The sequence below is a fragment of the Cavia porcellus genome, unplaced genomic scaffold (genome assembly GCF_034190915.1).
Source record: "Cavia porcellus strain 051 isolate PalLab524CR breed Dunkin Hartley unplaced genomic scaffold, mCavPor4.1 scaffold_10, whole genome shotgun sequence".
Classification (NCBI taxonomy): domain Eukaryota; kingdom Metazoa; phylum Chordata; class Mammalia; order Rodentia; family Caviidae; genus Cavia; species Cavia porcellus.
In genome coordinates this window covers 2,766,266-2,787,812 of record NW_026947493.1, presented here as the reverse complement: position 1 = coordinate 2,787,812, position 21,547 = coordinate 2,766,266, and the positions used below count along the sequence as shown (strand labels likewise).

At 44.4% G+C, this 21,547-nt stretch overlaps 1 protein-coding gene across 20 annotated transcripts in view; it reads left to right on the top strand.

Annotated features, from left to right (window-relative positions):
* Positions 1-21,547, top strand: part of Dst (dystonin) — a 455,117-nt gene that overhangs the window by 35,278 nt on the left and 398,292 nt on the right. For all 20 annotated transcript variants that reach the window (XM_063256887.1, XM_063256895.1, XM_063256898.1 and 17 more), the window contains exon 3: positions 21,029-21,229. In XM_063256887.1, coding sequence (XP_063112957.1) covers positions 21,029-21,229 — 201 coding nt within the window. The remainder of the gene's footprint in view (positions 1-21,028; positions 21,230-21,547) is intronic.

The following is a 21,547-nucleotide window of genomic DNA, read 5'->3' as shown; positions in this document are numbered from 1 at the left end:
TTGCTGGCAAAAATCACAGGTACTTCTAGTAATTCCAGGGTGATAGCCTACATTTATAATTGAACTCCATGCTAAATTTCAACTAGAGGTCAGTGAGAATAAAGCTTCCCCATCCACGTCCATTGTGTGCCTTATCTCCCTTGATTTTATACATGAATCCAAAGCACTTCTGATGGACACTTTATGTCTCACTTGGGATGAGGACAATCACTGAGTTTTTATGGGGTATTATATGCATTAGAAACAGCAAGTTATTAAACTTTATAGAATTTGTAAAGGGTGGGTTTATAGCTTTATCATTTACACCTAAGTTTTTCTGTAGCAAAAGCAATTCTACATAAACTGCCAAGTGGTACCTGTGTTGTTTCTGTTTGGGTATTTCAATATACCTGATGGTAGTTTGATCTTATAACAATTTTTACCTGAAAATATGATTTTTTTCCTTTTTTAGACAGGGTCTTGCCATGTAGTGCAGGCTGGCCTTGAGCTCACTGTGTAGCCTGGTCTGGTCTTGAACTTGCAATGATTCTCCTGCCTCAGCCTCCACAGTGCTGGGATTACAGGCGTGCGCCACCATTTCTTTTCTTTTTTTCCTCCAATTTTTGTATCATGTATCTAAGTTGTTTATGGAGCTTTTCTTGTTTTAATCAGTCAATATATACATCTGAAGATTTTCCAGCCCTGTGAATTTGTGACATAGACAATTAGTAATACATGACTGTCATATAGTCTCTTCATGTAAGAGCAGAGTCGTGAAGGGCACTTGTTTGGCATTAGATAAACTTTGCTCTTGGTCTAGGTTTTTCTACTTGCAGATTCTGCCCTTACATAGCTCTTAAAAGCCTTAGTTTGCTTGTTGTTGAAGTGGCTATATTATTAGTGTAGTGTAGTAAATGCTATTAGTACTTCTCATTGTTCATGTCAGTCTGCTGAGCCAAACAGACTGGAAAATCTTGATTATTTACCCTTGCAGATGATTGGAAGCTAACTAACCATTTGAAAGCATAACAGGAGATATATGTCCAGGCAATTTTTGTTTGCCTGCAAGAGAACCTGATTCTGACTTAAACCAAAAGAGAATCAGTTACAAATACATGGTGTGAATGTCTGACTAGAACAGACAAAACTAGGCAGTGTCCGAGGGCCTTGGTGTAACCACTGGAACTAATGAAGACCTACTGAGTTTCTCAGCCTCTACTCAATGTTCAGAGTCCAGGCCAGAGACATTAATTCCTGGAGGGTTGGCCATTTTCCTACCTCTAACCCTTATTGATTTATTAAGGGGCCAGACCTAGAGTCGTCTATGGAGCTCACTGGTTTTAAGAATATATCAGGACATCACTAAGCAACAAGACATTGCAATGAGCTATCCCTTCTTATCTGCCTAGATGAATATCATAAGAAAGTGTTCTCAAGGATGTGGAGAAAATGCAGTCTTGGTGTGCTGTTGGTGAAAGTGTATGATCTTCAGAAACTTAAAAACAGAATCACCATATGATGCTACCTCACATTTCTGGTATGGAGCTAACAGTTACGATCGGGAGGTTGATACATGCTGTCCCATCTGTATTGCAGCATTCCTTACAATAGCTAAGACAACCTAGTATCGGGAAGATGACTGGATAAGGAAAATCTAACGTATCCATACAATGGAATCTTACTAGCCTTAAACAAGAAATCCCACCGTAAGCAATGTGAGGACACCTGGGGGACATTATGGTAAATAAGAAAGACAAGTACTACACGACTCTGCTGTGTGAAGAATCTATGAGGACAGTTTCATAGTGTCAAACAATGGAATGGTGGGAGGTGGAAATGGGAGATTTGTTTATGCCAGCTTCATAAATTCTAGAGATCTTTTACAGTATTGTACCTATAGTTCATTACTGTATTATGCATGTAAATAAGAATCTAAGGGAGTAAATCTTAAGATAGTGTACACACACACACACACACACACACACACACACATCCCTTGAGACTGTGCATCTTTTTAAGGTATTACCCAGAAGGTCCTGATAAATTGGGCTGGCATAAAAATGTGAGAAGTCTGAGAAATTCCCAAGTGCCCATGACCTAAAGGTTGAAGGGTAAGTTATCCAGGTAAATAGAGAAACTGATCTAATACTGCCGGCTCTTATTAACACCTGTGAGAGATTATAGTACCATCTACTGTTTTAAAATAAAATTTTCTTCCTTTAAAAGTTTTGATTTATTTTTTATAGTATTTAGAACAAGCAATTGTCATAAAACAGAGGACTGTGATTCTGTGTAGAGATTTAGGAAAATTTAAAAAGTGACCATCCAATGATGACTGTGTTATTTACAGTGTTTGTAATCATTATCTCTGAACTGATAATGTATAATACAGATTGCTGCTTCAAAATCCAGAGAGTGAAGCAGTCATAATGATGATGATTGATTGATTGTTGGTTGTGTGCCATGTCATTCTGAGTGCTTAGTGTGGACTATCTTGTTTAAACACCACCATAAATCTGGGGAAGAGGTTGTGTATTAATTGCTTTTGACAGACTAAAGCACTGGGGTGCAAGGAAGTAACCCAGCCAGGATCATATACCTGGAGAATTATAAGAGCTGACCGTCTAGGCCACAGTGCAAACCTGAGGTAGTGCCTCAGTACCTATCAGCAAGGTACACTAGCAGTGTGATTCATTTTTCTCTTTATAGCTGACTTGTTCAAGAATATTTTTATTCACAGAAGTAGCACACAGCAATTATGGCTAGCACTTAGATATTCCTGTGTACTAAGTACTCTTCTAAGTACTTCATATACTTCATTTACTCTTCTTAACAAACTTAGGAAGCATTGTTTTTAAGTTATAATCCAAGGTCACACAATTAGGAAACGACAGAAGCAGCACTATGCCCAGATGCTGTGGTCACAGAGTCTGTGTTCCTACTCTGTTGTCTCTTAAAAAGCTGCTTTGAAGTGGTGTGAGCGCGCGGGGATAGGACAAGTGTCTAGGAGGACTTCAGCAGCGTGCAGATGTGGAAAAAGCTGAGGCTTAGGAGTCTGATTCGTTTCCCAGACTTAGTATCATGAACAATTCTTCTTTACTGTACTGTGGACATCGTGGTAGAGTTTCTCTAGGGCAGATATAGGATGTGGCTTCAGTGGGTTACTGCTTTGCAGGATAGCTGTACCAACATGTTTTAATCCTTTTTTCTTCGTGCGATTTTCCCCACTAAATATTCCTAGAGTTTGTAGGCCTCTGGTCACTTACAAATATTTGTAGCCTACTAGTAGTAAAGTAAATTAAGCACAGTTTGGACTTGAAAGAGGAGAATTTACATTCTTTCCAAGAAGGCTTGCTGGACTCACTGCACTGAGCCAAGTACTAGGTACAGCAGGAAGGGTTCGCGCCACCTGCAGGCGCTGTTCTGAACTGGATGGAAGCGTGCTGTGGCAGCTGCTGACACCTACTGGCCAGACTCGAGTTGCTGGAGGCCTCAGGCTCAAACTCTGCATTTTCTGCCGAGCTCTAGGGTGAGCAGGTTGGCTGTTTCCTCAGCGCCTGCAGGACCAGCCCTGCGCACGTTCACCCTCCAGTGTCCTCAGAGCTGTGCTCGGGCTCTGCGTCTCCTGCTACTTGCTCTGAAGTGCTTACTCCCCGTCCTTTGTGCTCTTCCCACAACATTTAAAACTCTTTACATTTCCTTTAAAACCCACAAGACCTGTGAATGCAGTCCTTTTCTGGAGCATTTAATGCCCCCTTCGTTCTCACCGTGGTTGGTTTGTGCCCCTCTCCTGGCACATCAGCATAGGGAGTTTCTGCTTGCTATGTTAATATTCCGTCCATCTCTGTTGTCTGACTTAATTCATTCATTCCTACGTTTCTTTTGCCTGGAACATAAATTCCATTCAGTCTTAAAGTGCAGCCTACTCAGCAAGGCCCGAGATAGGCTGCTTTTGGGTCCTCCACACTTCCCCCTCCAAGCCCTGCTGGCCGGCATTGAATTCTGAGCTGCCCACTTTACCCCTAACACCATTTCCTGTCTGTCTGTGAACAGCTTTTGCTCCCCAGTAAATCGTAAGCTACATGAGGACAGAGGTCATCTGGAAACAGTCGCACATACACAGTGGGCTGAGCTGAACTTGTTCCCTGTGTCTAATGAGTTGCCCTTGCTCAGAAGGGAAATACTGGTGATTCCTCCCATATATCGTGCTTGCAATTTTACATTTACTGACCAGTTTAAATCGTAAAGGCCAAGTAAGTAGACGGTTGCTCTTATAGGTTTGGATGCTTGGACTCAGAAATGTTTAGCAGATTGTTTAACTGTAGTTCACAAGTGAGCATTTGGGCTGTGGCCATCTGATGCGCACCCTGACGTGGTCCTGCCTGGGCTCTGTTGGTTTGGGCTCTTTTTTTAATGATGTTTTACCTCCCGCTTTGCATCTCTCTCTCTCTCTCTCTCTCTCTCTCTCTCTCTCTCTCTCTCTTAACCCTATCCATCATGATACCTGATTGGTTAACAGAGTAACAGCATTCTCAGAGTAACTGCATGGCACAGGTACCACCTCTTTCGGCTGTCAAACCATAAAGGGCCTGACAGTTTTGGAGAGTGACTGCTGCAAACTGTTGTAAGTTTATAGCATTTGGACTGAGGCAGTGACTTCCTCTAGTTGTTGCCTGAGTTCTAGAGACAGTTGGTAATGTAAATGTGTGTTGCGTGTGGCTAGGACTGTGCCCGTTCCTCTGAAGCCTATAGCTGTTACAATGCTCAGTCCTATAAGGACAGTCAAGTTGGCTGCCCCAGGATTTCTGGGGTGACGGGGATGATTGTATGTGGTATTTGTGAGGGATGCTTCAATGACATTGTCTGAGTTAATTGTCACTGAGGCGAGGGTGTCAGGAGACCCAGAGTGCAAGTGCCTGTCCAGTTAGCAGGGAGACAAGTGTGTGCCCCGCTTGTGCAAAGTATAAATCAGGCTTGAGGAAGGCAGACAGGTTTGGAGACATCCCAAAGGATGAAGGTGGAACTTTGGGATAGGATGCCTACCTGGGTTTGTGTGGTTTTGTGGAGATATTTTGAAGGCAGGTAAGGTTGTGAGGGAGATCTGGAAGACTGATGATGGTGAGTGGTCCAATTGGGTTTTTTTGTTTGTGTGTTTGTGTGTAAATATCATTTGTTCCATACAAGGTGGGAAGTCATGTATATGTCTTGTTGGTATGGAATGATAACCAGAAGTCAGTGATGTCTGTATTGTTTGAGAGAGTTTTGAATGTTCAACTAAGGAGAGAAATGAAGGAGGGTAGCTGTTTGTTGTGTCCTGGCCAAGAGATAATGTTTATAAGAGCACTTAGGCTTGGAACTGTGATGAGTTTTGAGGGAAGTATGAGAAATTGTCCTCCTCTTCCTGAGAAGGTGCCCACTCTGTCATGAAAGGCATACCCCCCATGTTTTGGGGGGTATGCCTTTCATGGGGTATCAAGGGAGTATTGATAAAATGTGGTGTTTTGGACAGTTATGTCTATAGTGACATCTTTAGCCAGGCACTTGTTAGAGAAGGAAACTGAAATGTGGGGATCTAACTGCTGCCATGGTGTGACATCATGATAGAGAATGAATGTCTCATGTCCCTCCTTAGACATGTAGAAATAGTTGGGGTCTGAGCAGTGGTATTGTTTTGGGTCAGTGAACTGGGGGCTAAGTAGAACCCCTACTGCCAACACTGGTGAAGGTTTCTGTTGTTGTGACTGTGTCCCATGTGTCTGGAAAGGGGTATAATTGACAATATGAGAAGCAAGGAGTAATGAGTGTGTTGGTGGAGGTGTAATTCACTGTGTGAGGACCTGGCTGTTATTTTTGGAAATGGCAACATGCAGATGGGGCATTGTAAGGACTCATTGGAACAATGGTGAGAGGACTGGTTTCAGTTGGTGTGTTGAGGGGTTTGTTCTTAAGTGGAATGTGTGTTTTGTTGAAAAAGATTTAATTGGAGAAAGTAGACTGTGCCCAGTTAAGAAGGGTAAACTCAGACCAAGAGAAAGTGTCCGGCGCCGCGTCTGTCCCGCAGAATGAGGCACACGAACACTTTGTCTCTGCAGGCTCCTTTATTGACTGGGCTACAACCTCAATACACGTCCATCCTTGACGGCTTCCTACGTGTTGTGCGTCGGGCACTTCCTATACTTGGGCTTATATAGCTAATGTTATCCAATCATGGGATTACACGTGGGGACAGGCGATTGGGCGGCAACAAGGAAGTAATCAATCATTACCATATATGGCGGGGACAGTAAGCCGAGCAAGAACCAGGAAGCAGGATGTGTGCGTCATCTTGGGCACACGATGGGCGGGGGAGCAGCGAGGCGGTAGGCGGACGCCATCTTGTGGCTATATTCTCATGGGTAATACGGCAGGCTCCCAACATCTCCCCCTTTCTTATTTACAAGGAAGGACAGCGAGACCTTCCAAGTGACTACAGAGGTCTGTACCCCGCTGTGCATGGCTCTGAGGTCATCCCCCGGCACAGGTTGGCCACCCCCGCGTCGGAAGGGACCCCCAAGCCTCATCCTTTTGTGCAGGGCTAGGGTAATTCGGATGAAACCTAGATGCATACAGACATATAGCCTGACATCTCTCTTCAAAAACCCCAAGAGTAGAATGTCATGCAGTACCATCTGGTCTCGCACCTTGGTACCTCTCGCTGTCTTAATGGAATGGGGCCTGTCTTAGGTTGAGCAAGGTGGGGTACCTTGATCTTACCCGTCTTCGGCTCGCCCATTCAGCATCCTTATAACTGATGCTCTGCAACATGAAGGAGATATGCAGCCGCCCGACCACCAGATGGGCCAGCCTCCACCAGCTGCATAGCCGCCATGGCTGTAAATCTGACTTGTTGTTGAGTCTGCATCAAGCGATCAAGCAAGCATTCAACAACCACTAATCCAACCAGGATAGCAACAGCAATAAAAATCCAGGTAGTCAAATTGGGCCAGGAGAACCAAGAGGTGACATGATTCCATAAACCTTTTAGAACATCACTCAGGGTAGACAAATCAAATCTAACCGGGTTCAACTGAATTTTTTCTATTTCGTCTAATTCCTGACTAACAATCATTGACAGGTTGTGAAATTTTGGCAAACAAGTGTCCTGCAGCCATTTAGTCATAGTCTTTGTAGTTTCAGTCAGGTTGGTGCGAACAGGGGTGATGCAGACCCGGAAAGGCAGCCACCTCTGATCACAGAGTTGAGTGGCAACCTGCCACAACGCATCAATCTCCTGCCCGATGAGCTGGATCTCTTCTTGTAGCCAAAGTATAGCCTGGCTGTTAAGCTCAATCTGTTGCCTTTGAGCCTTGATGGTCTCTCGTGTGGCGTTGCTCAGCCGATCGACTGCATCCATGGTCAGCGCGAGCTGCTCGGAGGTCCATGCCTGCAAAACAGCCTGTCCCACTGCAGGGACAAACAGAGAAGAGACCACCCCCGCTGCCTGCCACAACCAATCTTTTATCCCTCTTTTATTTCTGTTTGGTAAGGAAGAGAGCGAGATCTGCTGTGAGACCGGTCCAACCCAGTCCTGGGCTTGCACGGGAATCCAAAGATAACTTGGGCGGTAAGCTAGAATGGCGAAATTAGGGTAACCATTCCAGCAGTTGGACAGTGTGCAAATGGTCTCATTGGTCTCATTATCAGCAGATGAGTTACAATAAAAGGAATACCAATGGGAGAGGACAAAGACAAACGGAGGGTCTACACAGATCTCCTTGTTGAGCGGGTGGGTGTGAGAGGCATTGCAGCGACCCCTAAGAAAAACCCAACCCTTTCCTGTCTTGTTTAATGGTAGTGGACACAGGAGAAGTATTTCCTTGCAATTTGATTCCCAGGCCTTTACCGGGGGTATAGCCCATCCGCTTCATCATGTTTTGAGACACCTCAGAACATCCCGTATGTAGGGTGATGTCCATTTGGACTAGAATATCTCTGCCCCAAAGGGTTACTGGGAGGTTGAGGACATAAGGCTGAAATGTACCAGCATGTCCTTCCTCATCCTGCCAGGGAAGGGATTGCGCACTCACACTGGGTGAATGCACAAATCCCAATCCCTGGAGAGTCTGTTCTGCCACATTAAGCGGCCAAGAGGCTGGCCAATCTTTATAAGAGATGATGGAACGGTCAGCGCCGGTATCTAATAACCCTTTAATTTTCTTACCATTGACCGAGAGGAGCAACATAGGCCGTTCCTGCAAGGTCATATGGAGGCCAACGAAGTTTTTACCCGTGGACCCGAAACCCTGATCACCCCGAGAATGCTGCTTAGCTGGATATTGACCATGCAAACTGGGCAGAATAAGTAACTGGGCTATCCTATCCCCTTTGTTTATAATCAGTGTTCCTTGTAATAACTGAGCCATAATCTTAACCTTGCCCATATAATCAGAATCAATGACACCTGGCACAACTGTAAGGCCACGAAGGGCCACTGAAGAGCGCCCTAAAAGCAGGCCAACAGTATTCGGTGGCAATGGCCCCTTAAATGAAGTTTCTATCAATTGGACTCCCATTTCAGGTGTTAGTATGAGTCCGGAGGCAGCACAGAGGTCCACTCCTGCTGACCCTGGGGTAGCCCTGACTGGCTGTTCACTCCCGGAAAGGGGCTGCTGGGGGAAAGGGGGCCTGCCTTGTAGGAGGGCCCCCTCTGGCCGTTTTTTGGCTGTGAGTCTTTACGGCCAGTCAGAGAATTGCCCTCCTTATCAAAAACGGAACGACAGTCCTTGGCGGCATGGTGGCCCTTACGGCACCGTTGACATAGGCCCGCTTGTCCTCCGCTGGGTGTCCCACTTGGTTGAGGGTGGTCACCTTTGCTTTCTTTATTTGGACAAAATCTCCTAACATGTCCTGTCTGGCCACACTCAAAACATTTTTTATTTCTTTGTGTCTGTTGTTGTGTTGCTGGGGTGCGAGAGCTGAGGGCGGCGTTAATAGACGCGCTCACCAGGGTTGCAAGGCCTGAATTGGAAAGCGGCCCCCCTACCTCTCTGCATAACTTGGTCCAAGTCTCTAGACTCTTATTTTTGTGCGGTGTAATCACTGCACGGCAATCCTTGGTACACTGTTCAAAGACTAGCTGTTTTACCAGGGGCTGGGCTACACTAGGGTCTGGAAAGACCTTGCCGGCGGCATCTAACATCCTGGCCACAAAATCAGAAAAAGGCTCTGTCGTTCCCTGCACAATTTTAGTAAGACAGGCGGTATGTTCGCCTGGCTTGGCAAGCTGTTTCCAAGCGGCAATAGCGCACTTGGTAATTTGATCATAAACTGCCTGAGGGTGCCAGATTTGATCCTGCGCATGGGCTCCCTGGCCTAATAACATATCTTTGTTCCACCTGACATTGCGCTCTCTAGCGTTTTTCTCAGCCTGCTCTCCGCAATACTCATCATTCCATGCCTTCCAGTCCATAAATTGGCCTGGGGACAAACACGCCCTTGCGAGTTGTGCCCAATCCGAGGGTGTCAGAGGGGTGGCTCCTATGTTTTCCAAAAGAGCCTGCGTAAAGGGGGCATTGGGGCCGTAAGTGGAGACTGCCTCTTTTAACCCCTTAACCACTTTCATGTCCAGGGGCTGATAATAAGGCGCGCTGGCCTGGTCCTGGAGGACCGGGTAGAAGCTGGGAGTGTCATACGAGGCAAGGCCCCTACGCAAGACGTCCCATAAACGGCCATGAAATGAGCGGCGCCCGGAGAACGGAAGTGTGGCAGGGAAGGGAGGAGGCGGCCCCCAACCACCAGGGGCACTCATTCCCTGGGGTGGTTCCCAGGGAGGGGCCGACGGGACTAACCCCGCCTCCCCGGGGGTGCGCATTTCCTGCAGATCACTCTCCACCCTCTCGAGCTCCTCCCCTAGGCTCTCCATCATCCCTTCACACAAGGTTCCAGCAGGTTTATGAACTTTCTGCCCTGTATTGCGATGTGGGCCTATCTTACTGTCAGTTTCCTCCTTTGGGCCCACCTTAGGGTCTTCCCCCTCTGAATCTGAATGGCTCGGTGAGCCAACCTCTGAGGCCTCCCTGGAGTTCTCCGAGCGCGCCTGCTCGAAAGCGTGGCGTGCCTCTTTGAGTCCCTGGGCCGCGCCTACCATACTTTCGGCTTTAAGACATGCCCGAACCATCTCCCAAATGGGGCGAACCATGGGGTCGACACCCATCCCTTGTTCCTCAGCAAACTGAATATCACATCCTAACTTCTCCCAGGAGGGTAAAGTGAGGGATCCGGTGGGCAGAAACCATGGGGCCAAACCATCGATACATTCGAAAAACTGCAGCACCGTTTGCTTATCTATCCTAATCCCTCGAGCCTTAAGCAACAACCACAGCGATAAGGCGAGGGGGCCGCAGTTAACATTGCCCATCTTAACAAAATTAAAGAGCCCCGAGGCGCAATAGCCAACAGAGGCCTGCCCTTCTTTTTCGGGCAATGTCGATCCCCGCAAGGGGTCGACCAGTAGATCCCTTAAAGTGCGTCCACCAAGGGCCGGGTTAAGCCGCCGCTCACCCGCAGGTACGTACCGTTTTTCAACACAGTCACAGGAGCCGCAGAAGGCACGGGGATGGTTTCGAGTCCCTGTACGGGCCACCAGCTGTCCGGAGCCGCTTCCGTCCCGCGGAATGGAGCACACGAACACTTTGTCTCTGCAGGCTCCTTTATTGACTGGGCTACAACCTCAATACACGTCCGTCCTTGATGGCTTCCTACGTGTTGTGCGTCGGGCACTTCCTATACTTGGGCTTATATAGCTAATGTTATCCAATCATGGGATTACACGTGGGGACAGGCGATTGGGCGGCAACAAGGAAGTAATCAATCATTACCATATATGGCGGGGACAGTAAGCCGAGCAAGAACCAGGAAGCAGGATGTGTGCGCCATCTTGGGCACACGATGGGCGGGGGAGCAGCGAGGCGGTAGGCGGACGCCATCTTGTGGCTATATTCTCATGGGTAATACGGCAGGCTCCCAACAAGAAAGGTAGTAGTTCTTTGTAACAGCCTCAAGGTCATGGTGTTTAAGCTAGCATTGGCCTAAAAGCTTTCGACTGTTTTGTAAAATTGGTGGTGATTGAAAGCCTCATAGCAGTTTTTTAAAGCAACCTCAAGGTTGGGGGACTGCAGACCAGCCTGAGTAGCATAAAATCTCAATTTTTTGTTAAAACTGTGGAGAAACTCATTGGGGAAGTTTATAGGGGATAGTAGGTTGAGGAGGGGCCAGGGGATATCTTTTTGCGTACGATGTGTGTCAAGTAGAGATAGATGGTATATCATCTGGATATTGAGATCGGGAAGCTTATGGGCTGTACGATAGGCCAAAAGTTGAATTAACAGGAAAGGTAAAAGAGGAAATGAGGTTGAGGGCTTCATTTGAGACAGTTTAAGATGCCAAGACCTAAAATTGTAACAAGGAATATGATGGTGAGTGTTAGTGAAGTAGAATGGTGAGTAACAAAACATTGAGAGACAGGGACATGTGAGGTGAGGACAAGTGGGAGACAGCAGGTGTGATGACCACTCCGAGGACTGAGGGTTGGCATCCAGAGTGTCGGGGAAGTTTAATCTGGGTGATGTGAAACCAGGATGAATGACTGGAGATCTTGACCACTATTGGTATCCTGAGGTGGACAAGGGAGGTCTTCGCACAAAGATGGCAGTTGTGGGTGGCTTGATGAATGAGGGCTTTTAAAGAGGGATGAGTAGGTTCGGAGCTAAAAGTTTGTATAGAGCCTGGATACTTACATGAAAGCAGTTCTGTAGGCTAGTGATGATGTTTAGAGCCTGTTGATCTTGGAGGAGAAATTTTGATTCTTGGAAAGTCCATCTCTGAGTGTTTTGGCTATAGGTAGGTTTGTGAAGTAATTGCAATTGTGTGGATAAAGTTAGCTAGACCAAGAAAGGACAGAACTTGTTGTTTTGTAGTTGGCTACTGTGGGGAAGCAGTAATTATCAGGTGGTAAAAGTGAGGGTGAGCCCCAGATACTTGACTTTTGGTGAAGCTATTTGGGGTTTGGCAGGTGACTTTCTCTCTTCTGTCTTGGAGAGAAAGTTGAGAAGGGTAGATGTATGTTGTATAGCCAGAGCATAGGATGGAGAACAGAGAAGGAGGTCACTCACATATTGAAGGAGAGTGCTAGGTTTGAGGTCAAGAGTGGCAAGATTTGTAGCAAGAGCCTGGCCAAAAAAGTGAGAACTATGCCTGATCCTCTGAGGGAGCACTGTCCACGTGAGCTGTAAAGACTGGAAGGTGTGAGGGTCTGTCTACCTGAAAGTGAAGAGGTCCTGACAATTAGGATATAAGAACAGTCAAAAATACATTTTTAAGATTTGTGAATGGTAAAGTGGGAAGTGGACAGGGAGTATGGGAGAGCGTAGTGTAAAGGTTTGGCACTGCTGGATGTATTCGTGTTATCTCATTGTTGATGGCTCTGAGATCTTGGACTAAGCCATAGGAGCCACTGGATTCGAACACAAGAATGGGAGTATTGTAGGATGAATAGGCAGTCTTAAGAAAGCCATTGGTTAGTAGGCATTGGATGATAGGTCCTTGTTGATGTTTGGGGGCTGTGGGATATTGGGGAATGCAGGGAAGGTTGAAGGGTCTCGGAGGTAAATTAGCACGGGGGTAGCATGAGGAGCGCAAGTGAGGCTGGAGGTGTCTCAGATTATAGGACTGACAAGGGGAGGAGCGAGGCGGGGTGTGGGACTGATGACGTACAGTGGTCGAGTCTGAAGGGTGAGAGCTGTGGGAAGGGAGAAAGTAAAAAAGAAGTTGAGTTTTTGGAGATCTCTGCCTGGGAGAGGTGTTGAAGATTGAGATTACTAGGAAATTATGGGTGAAGAGTTTGGAATTGGCAGAGGATGGGTCCTGTTTTGAGGAGTTATGTAAGTTGGCTGTCAGCTTTCACAATGGAGATCGTGACCTGAAAACTCAAGACACTATAAGTGGCCCCTGTGTTGATAAGGAGAGTGTCTTACCTAACATATCCAGTGAGAGTGGGGGTTCTGAGAGAAATACCTTGGGGGGGGGGCCATGGACCCCAAGCTCCATCAATCCTTTTCAGTGGTGAGACTGAGTAGATCAGCTAGTGATGAGTCTGGTGGCAGCGATGGTGTGATCTCCTGTGGAGGCAGGGAGTTGGATGACTTACCAGCTCTCTGATGAACAGGCAGTGACACTTCCAGTGACCCTCCTGCTTGCAGATGGGACAAGTGGTCGTGGTGGTGGTTGTGGGTCGGGGCAGGCTTGTGCCCAGTGCCCTTCCTTGCTGTGTTTAAAGCATGGTCCAGGAGGGGCTCAAGTGGCATCATTTTGTTTTGATTTAGCTCTTCCATAAGTCTCAAGTGCTGCAGCCAAAAGTTGGCATTTAAATTTAGTCTTCTCAAGATTATCTTGTTTCTGTTGTTCCTCTCTATTATTGAAGACATGAAAGGCCAGATTGAGATCTCTTTGTGAGGTTTAAGGGCCAAGATTTGTTTTTTGTAATGTAGTGCAGATGTCAGGGGCGGATTGTGTGGTAAAAAGGGAGTTGATGAGGGTTATTCTTTTAGGAGATTGGGGGTGAACATTAATGTATTTGGTTAGGGTATCTGTGGGGCAGGAAAGACATTCAGTGGGCTGTTCATCAGCTTGTTGAGTGTGTTCATTATGTTTGTGGTAGTTTCTGAGAAATTTTGTTTACGCCTGCCATAATGTGCCTTGTCATTATATCCATATGCTGTGAGCCAGTAGGGGATTTGGTATTGCAGTTGCCCCCGCAGGATGCTTAAGATTAGTGTGTGTCTGTAGTCAGCTTTGGCTTGGGCTGCTCCCCACAGCTAAGTGTTTTCTTGAGGAGAAAGGGCAGATGTAAGAATGATACAGAGATCTTTATAGTGTAAATAATAAGAATTAATCACAAATTGGAGCTCTTTTGTGTAGTTTTGGGGTTTAACTGAGAAAGAGTGTAGGCTGTGGGAGATTTGGAACAGGTCAGAGAGAGTAAAAGGGACTTTAACATGGACTTACCCTTCAGGGCCAGCTATATTGCAGAGAGGAAGGAGTGGTTAGGAAAATGGTGGCTGGCTAGAGGATGTTGGTGGTTGGTAGCAAAGATGGCTGGAGATGGGAGGGGTGAGGGGTTGGCTGACTAGAAAAATGGCAGTGAGTGATGTGAGAATGGTGGGGAGATGGGTGAAGTGAGGTTGAGTATGCTGAGGAGAAGATGGTGGCAGAGGAGTGGGGGTAGAGAAAGTTGTAGGAGGACAAGATGGTGGAGGAATTGGAGCGCTGTTTGAGGGGGTTGAGGAATTTCCTGTGAATGGGCCAGAGGGGGAACAAAGGCAGAAGGGAGATTGTCCAGAGGATCAGGTAGGGGTGTCAACAGTGTGGAGCAGGCCAGAAATATTTGGGTCGCCCCACATGCCTGAATGAGAGAAGGACACACTCTGACAGTAAGAAAAGACCATTTGCTGTTGTGATAGCAAAAATTGCCTACATCGCTAGAGGACACTAAAATCAAAGGTGCCCTCTTCTGGCCAGCAGCTGTCATTGTTGAGTTTATATTGAGTCTAAGCTATTGGGCAATAAAAGATTAATCATTTTGGTTTAATGGTCTCCCTGAGACCCAGGGTGTTTAAGTTCTTTAAGAGACATCTGAATGGAATATGTTTTTGGGGTTGGGAAGGACTATTTCCCTTAGATCAAATTGGAGGTAAGCCAAAGGCTGAAGCCGGTCACAGTCCCTAAGCAGACTCGTCACCTTTGTTGGGGGTGTGATAGAGAGGTGCCCTGTTGGCCCCGCAGGTCATCACCCAGGGAACAAAGGAGTGTCCCAAAGGACATGAGGGAGTCCTGATGTGGGGCCCACGGTTTTTGAGAGAGAGAGAATGAATGGTAGGAGCTCCCGGAATGAGGAGTAGCTCACCTGTGCCAGGTGGATTGGACTGGTGATGTATGGGGGCTGGCAGTGGCAAAGGCAGAGATGAGAGGAAGAGGAAGGCTGGCTTGTTGGCAGGGAGAGCTCAAGCTGGGGAAGTTCCCCAGGAGCTGCATGCCCCAACCCTTCCTAAGTCATGGCATCAAAATGTTAGGGGTTTTTTTGCACAGTTGAGAGACAAAGACAAGAAAAAGCCTTTATTGCTGGCACTGGAGGGCTGCAGGGGACTGAGAGGACCCTCAAGGGGGACAAAGTTGGAGAGTCGCTTTTACGGGATTGAGATGGGGTGGGGACTATGTGAATGGACAGGTCATTGTGTCAGGAGAGGGCTGGAGGTCTTTTTGGCATAGGAGGTGGACACTACTGGCGAGGACAGTATTGGGAGAGAAATGGAAGGCAGGAAGTTTATTTTTGGGGACTAGGAGAAGGATATGGAGTTAGTGTAGGAGAGATATGTTGTTGTTTTAGGAGTCAGCAAGCTCCATGATGGACTGGCGCCATGTAGAACCTAGCAGAGTCCCATGCCAGCTGAACCCATACTTTCTTCACACACTGTCTGCTGGTACTTGAGCAAAGCAAAGTGCCCACCTTTTTTCTTTTTAAAACATTTAAAAATTTAAAATTTTTTTGTTTTAAATGTTTATTGAAAATCAGTGTACTTCTATTTCATGATGACAAATGACGACAAAAAATCGGTTACAAGAATATTAAAATATAAAATAGTGATAAATATCACCACAAAATTTACAAGACCTATATACAGAAACCTTGAAAGCATTACAGAGAAATCAAAAAATTTTGAAAAATACTTTAAGGTAAAACGCTTGAAGATTCTATTTTCTATGAAAAGTCAAAAGACTTTAAACCATTAAAACAGTTTTGAAAGGGGAAAAAAAACTTTGGAAGACTAACATGACTTTATTTCCAGAATTAATATGCATTTATAATATCTTATTTACCTTTTTAACTTCTCACACTAAGTAGACAACATGACATTTGCACATGAGTCTCGTTTATTTCTCTCCTGAGTATGGACTTGAGTTGCATCCATTTACCTATAAAAGTGTCCAGTTTATCCTTCTTTGGCTGAGTAGTACTCCACTACATTAAAAAACACATTTTTTATATCCATTCCTTGATTGATGGGCATTTGGGTTGTTTCCAAGATTTAGCTGTTACAAGTTGTACTGTTGTAAACATGCATACATTGCTCTGGTGTAATGTTTTCAATTCTTCTGGGAGAATACTTAGAAAGAGAATAGCTGGGTCAAATGAAACCTCTGATCTTAGTTTTCTGAGAAATTGAGACAATGATTTCCACAGTGGTCGTGCCAGTCTGCATTTCTAACAACAGTGGAGAAGGGTTCTTTTTCCCCACAGCCTCTCAGCATTTGTTAGTGGTTGATTTCTTGATAGTAGCCATTCTTTCCAGGGTGAAGTAGAATCTCAGTGTTGTTTTAATTTGCATCTCTCAATGACCAGTGATATTGAACATTTGTACATACGTTTATTTGTTGTTTGTATTTCTTATCTGAGAAGTATATATTCATCTCAGATGCCCATTTTTGAATTGGATCTCCCAATTTGGGAGGTCTGACTTTTTTGAGTTCTTTATATGTTCTCAATAATAATCCTTTGTCTGAGCAACAGCTGGCAAACATTTTTTCCCAGATTGTAGGCTGTCTTCTGACTTAGTTGATGGTTTCTTTTGCTGTGTAACAAAGCTTTTTAATAAGATAAAATTCCAGTTGATGATTCTTTGTGATAGTTCATGTGCAATCAGGGTTTTATTCATAAAGTCTTTGCCTATACCAATGTTTTCAGGAATTTTACCTACTCTAGCTTAAAGCAGATTCAATGTTTTTGTTTTAATATTTAGCTCTTCGATCCATTTCTTATTTAGTTATTTCATAGTGAAAGATACAGATGCAATTTTCAGCATGTACAAAGCCAGTTTTTCCAGCACCATTTATTTAAAAGACTATCCTTCTTCCAGTGGCTATGTTTGGCACCTTTGTCAAAAAAAAAAGTAACTTAATATGTCTGGAGTTATTTTTTTTTTTTTTAGAATATATTTTTAGCTTGAGAGTTGTCATCATTGTTCAACATTGTGTGGGACAGTTTACATTCTTTTTTGGTACTCATACTTTAACACCCAGTTTGTATTTTTTTTTTTTTGTCTTTTTCATTTTTATCAGTACCAGGGATCGAACTCATGACTGCCTGCTTGCAAGGCAGGTGCTTATGCCACTGAGCTAAATCCCCAGCCCCATGTCTGGAGTTGTTTCTGCATTTTCTCACCTGTTCCATTGATCCTTGGGTCTTTTTTTTTTTTTCTGCCCATACCATGTAATCTTTTTTAAAATCAGAGTAGCTTTATAGAACATTTTCATGTCAGGGTTTATAATGCCCCATGCCTTGCATTTGTTGCCCAGAATTGCCTTTGCTATTCTGGGTTTCTTCTAGTTCCAAATTAATTTAAGGATTGTTTTCTATAATTCTGTGAGATATGCTGTTATAATTATGATCAAATTGCATTAAATCTGTATATCAGTTTGGAAGTATTACCTTTTTTACTTTTTTTGGTTATTTCTACCTAAAAGCAAGGAATATCTTTCCATTTTCTGAGATTCTCTTCAGTCTCCTTTTTCACAGTACTGTAGTTTTCATTGTACAAGTCTTTTACTTCCTTTGTTAGACTGATTACTAGGTATTTCATTTTTTGAAGGTTATTGAAGAAGGTATTATTGCACTAATTTTTCTCTTGGTGGTTTTTTTATTTCATGTACAGGAAGACTATTGATTTTTAGTGTTGATTTTGTATCCTGCTGTGCTGTTGAGTTTGCTTATTAAATCTAACAGTCTTTTTTTTTTATCCTGCTATTTTTAATTTATTTTTCCCATAATTAAAAGGATAAAAATGAAAAAGTAAATAATAAAAAAGGAGACTGAGATAAAAGAGGGTAAAACAACAAAACAGTGCAGGTCAAAACATAACCATTTAGGGCTGGGGATTTAGCTCAGTGGCATAAGCGCCTGCCTTGCAAGCAGGCAGTCGTGAGTTGGATCCCTGGTACCGATAAAAAGGAAAAAGACAAAAAAAAAAAAAAAACCCAAAACATAACCATTTAAGCAAAATAGTGTTTCACCACAAGATAATCCCGACATAAAAGTAGTTACCATAGTGTCTTTTTCCTTGAAATCTTTGAGTATAACTTCGTACACTGTAGCATCAAACATATCAAGACAATGTAAAACCGTTCAAGAGAATGACAGTATTACAGGGTATTTAGAATTAGCTAACAGAAAATGAACAATGGTTTCTGTATAATCTCCTTGTCTATAAATTTTTTGTTTATATTATCACATATGAATAGAATTCAATAAGATACAACATGATAAGACCGATGGAGACAGAAGAACAAAAGCTTGATGGGACTTCAAAACAAGATGATATTAAATAAGCACTACCTATTATGATGTCTTGTTTTCTCCAAAATAGCTGTTCCTACCATCCAAGCTTCTCTGCCTCATTTCTGTTGAGTTCTTTTTCTGTCATTAGTTGTCAGTTTGTCTTCTTCATTTCGCTTTCTGCTCCATTCATTGTGGCCTCTCTGCCACTGTTTCTGTAATCTTGGTATTTTTCTTTTTTAGAATATCCTGCAGTATTCTCTGTAGAGTTGAATTGGTGGTTGCAAATTCCCCTAGTTCCTCTTTATCCTGGAAGCACCTTGTTTTTCCATCAATTTCTAGGGACAGTTGTGCAGGATATATCAATCTTGGCTGGAGGTTATTACCTTTCAAAGCTTGAATTATTTCCCCGCACGCTCTTCGTGATTTGATGGTTTGTGCCGAGAAGTCTGCTGTAATTCTGATGGGTATTTAGAATCTTGGTGGTTTTTTTGTGGTGGTTGTAAGTGATCTGTTTCTTGTCTCTGATGGCTTTTAATATTCTGTTCTTATATTGTATTTCTGGAATTTTGATTATTATATGCCTGGGTGTAGCTCTGTTTGGGTTGTACGTGGCTGGGGTCCTGTATGCCTCATACATCTGAGTATCTTTACCTTTTGCTAAATTAGGGAAATTCTCCTGGATTATTTCTGTGAATAGCTTTTGCAGTTCATTTGTTTGTGTCCCTACTTCTTCTTTTATGTTCTTAATTCTCAAGTTATAGATTCTCTTATCTTCTAGCCTTTATATTATTGCTGTTTGTTTTCTTGTTATTTTTAAGAAGTTTTTCATTTCATGCTCCCACCTTACAAATCTGTCCTTCAGTTCTGATAATCTATTCTTAGTTTCTTTCAAGCTGTTATGCCAGCTTTTGATAGAGTTTTTAGTTTCCTGGTAATCTCTTTGAACCTGCTTCACGTATGCTATGTTTTTTCTATTTTCTCCATCAAACAATTTTCCCCTTTTTTTCTGTACTTCCATTCCACCATCTGTTTTTTAAGGGGTGGTGCTTAGCATTTCTCTAACTATTCTACTTATTTCTTGCTTTATTTCATTAAATACTTCATTTTTGAACTCGTCTATGAGGCTCTGGAGATACCGCTTTATGTCTATTGGTGCCGTGTCTGATACTGCATGTTTTCTGTCCTCATTCTCCTTTGCATTTACCTTTCCTGGATCAGTGTTCTCAGGATTGGGGACTGAGGACCCTTTCTTATTGCTCCCTCTTCCCATACTTTTTGTTCCTTCCATACAAGCGTATATTGGAGGCCCAGTTTTTTTCTCTTGCTTGTCTATTACAGTTTGTTTGAATCCATAGGCTAGGTGTTCCCACCCACTGCAGTGTACTAGGGAGACACAGACCTGGGCAACCTCTGCTGGGCCCGCCTCTCCAGGTCAACCTAGTGAAGGCTTCACTGCTAGGGTGCACTGTCAGGCACTGGGACCTGGTTTGGGCTAGCCTATTGGATCTTAGTCCGCAGTGTCATCAGGCCAGGCACTCCCCACCAATCCCTCTTGAGAGGGGAATATGTGACTAAAGTCACTGCACCGTCCTGTTCTGGCTAGTTCCGGCTAGTCTGCCCAGTCCCAGAATGTCCTCTGTTGGAGCCTCCTACTCTATGAAAGGGTCCCCGTTCCTCTCACTCACCGCAGGTTGATGCAGGGCTCCTGGCCAGTCCCACTCTCAACTCTGTTCGCAGATTCCCGCTCTCAGAGCTTTCACATGTCTCTCTCCCTGCTGTGCCGATTGGGACACAGCAGGGGCAGCAGGAAATTAAAATCGTCACACGGGTTCCAGCTTCCATGCTGAGATTTTATCTGTTCCTGTTATAGCATCAGGATTGTATTTCTAGTTGGTTTCTCTCAGCTTAGTTTGTTCCTGGGTCAGCAGGGTACATCTCCCCCTGCTTAGGACTCCTCACACCACACCATTCCTGGATTCTAAGCTGACTAACTCAGAGAGCCTCTGTAGCTGCTGTTACCTGTCTGCCATGTTCTCCTGGAAGTCAAAATCTAACAGTCTTTTAATGGAATTTTTGGGTCCTTTTTGTAGAGTATTATGTCATCTGCAAATAATGATAATTCAACTTCTTCCCTCACTGTCTTTATTCCTTTTATTTCTTTGTCTTGTCTAATTGCTCTGGCTCATATTTCCTGAACTACACTGAATAAGAGTGGAGACAGTAGACATCCTTTCTTGTTCTTGATTTTAGAACTTTTTCACTGTATTAAGAATGTTTTTTCAGTACTCAGAACTGAACTCAAGCTTTCGCAATGAGCTACTTTCATAGCCCTTTTTAGTTTTTTTTTTTTTTTAAACTTTTGAACCAGCATCACCAAGTGGTCAGAGTGCCCAAGTTGGGCTCAAACTTGGGATTCCCTTGCCTCCACCTCCTAGAATGCCTGGTTTAGAATCTGTCATTTTACCAAACAAATGTTTCCTAACGTAGAATAACTCGCCCTGAGTTACTTTGCAGAGCACTTGTAAACAAATGTTGTATATGTGTAGAATCTCTTAACCCTCACTTTCCGGATGCAAATGATCTCAATGACTCGGTGACTTTAGGGGCATTAGTGCAGCCAGTGTCAGTGAATGTCCAGAGTAACTGAGTGCACAACTGAATTTGTTCTGTGCATTTCTGCTGCAGGGATTCAGAGCCAGCCCTCGGCATCTCAGGAGACGAGTCACAGCAGCCGCAGCTGCCCGCCTGGAGGAAGTGAAGCCTGTGGTGGAGCCACACCATCAGAGTGAGCAGGAGGCTTCTGGGAGGAAGCGGAGGATCAAGAAAAGCAGCCGTGTCCAGCCTGAGTTTTATCACTCTGTTCAAGGAGCTTCAGCCAGAAGGCCTGTAAGTAGAGACTTGCCTCTCGTGGGATATTGCAGCATTGTCAAGTGGTGTAGTGGATGTCTTAGCTCAGGAGGAAATATCTTAGTTGCTGGGATACATCCAGCTCAGTGGCTCGAGCTCTCGCTTAGCATGTGCACAGCCCCAGGTTTGTGCCCTAGTACTGCAAAAGGCAAGAAAAAAGAGGTACTACCTTAGTTATGCTGTCGATGTGCTGGCAGGGGTATGCTGGTGCGAGTCAGCCAGGTGCTGAACAGTCATCAGCATTGGGCACTGTCAGCAAATCTGTGTAAAAACTAGTGAGCTCCTAGCACCCTGCAG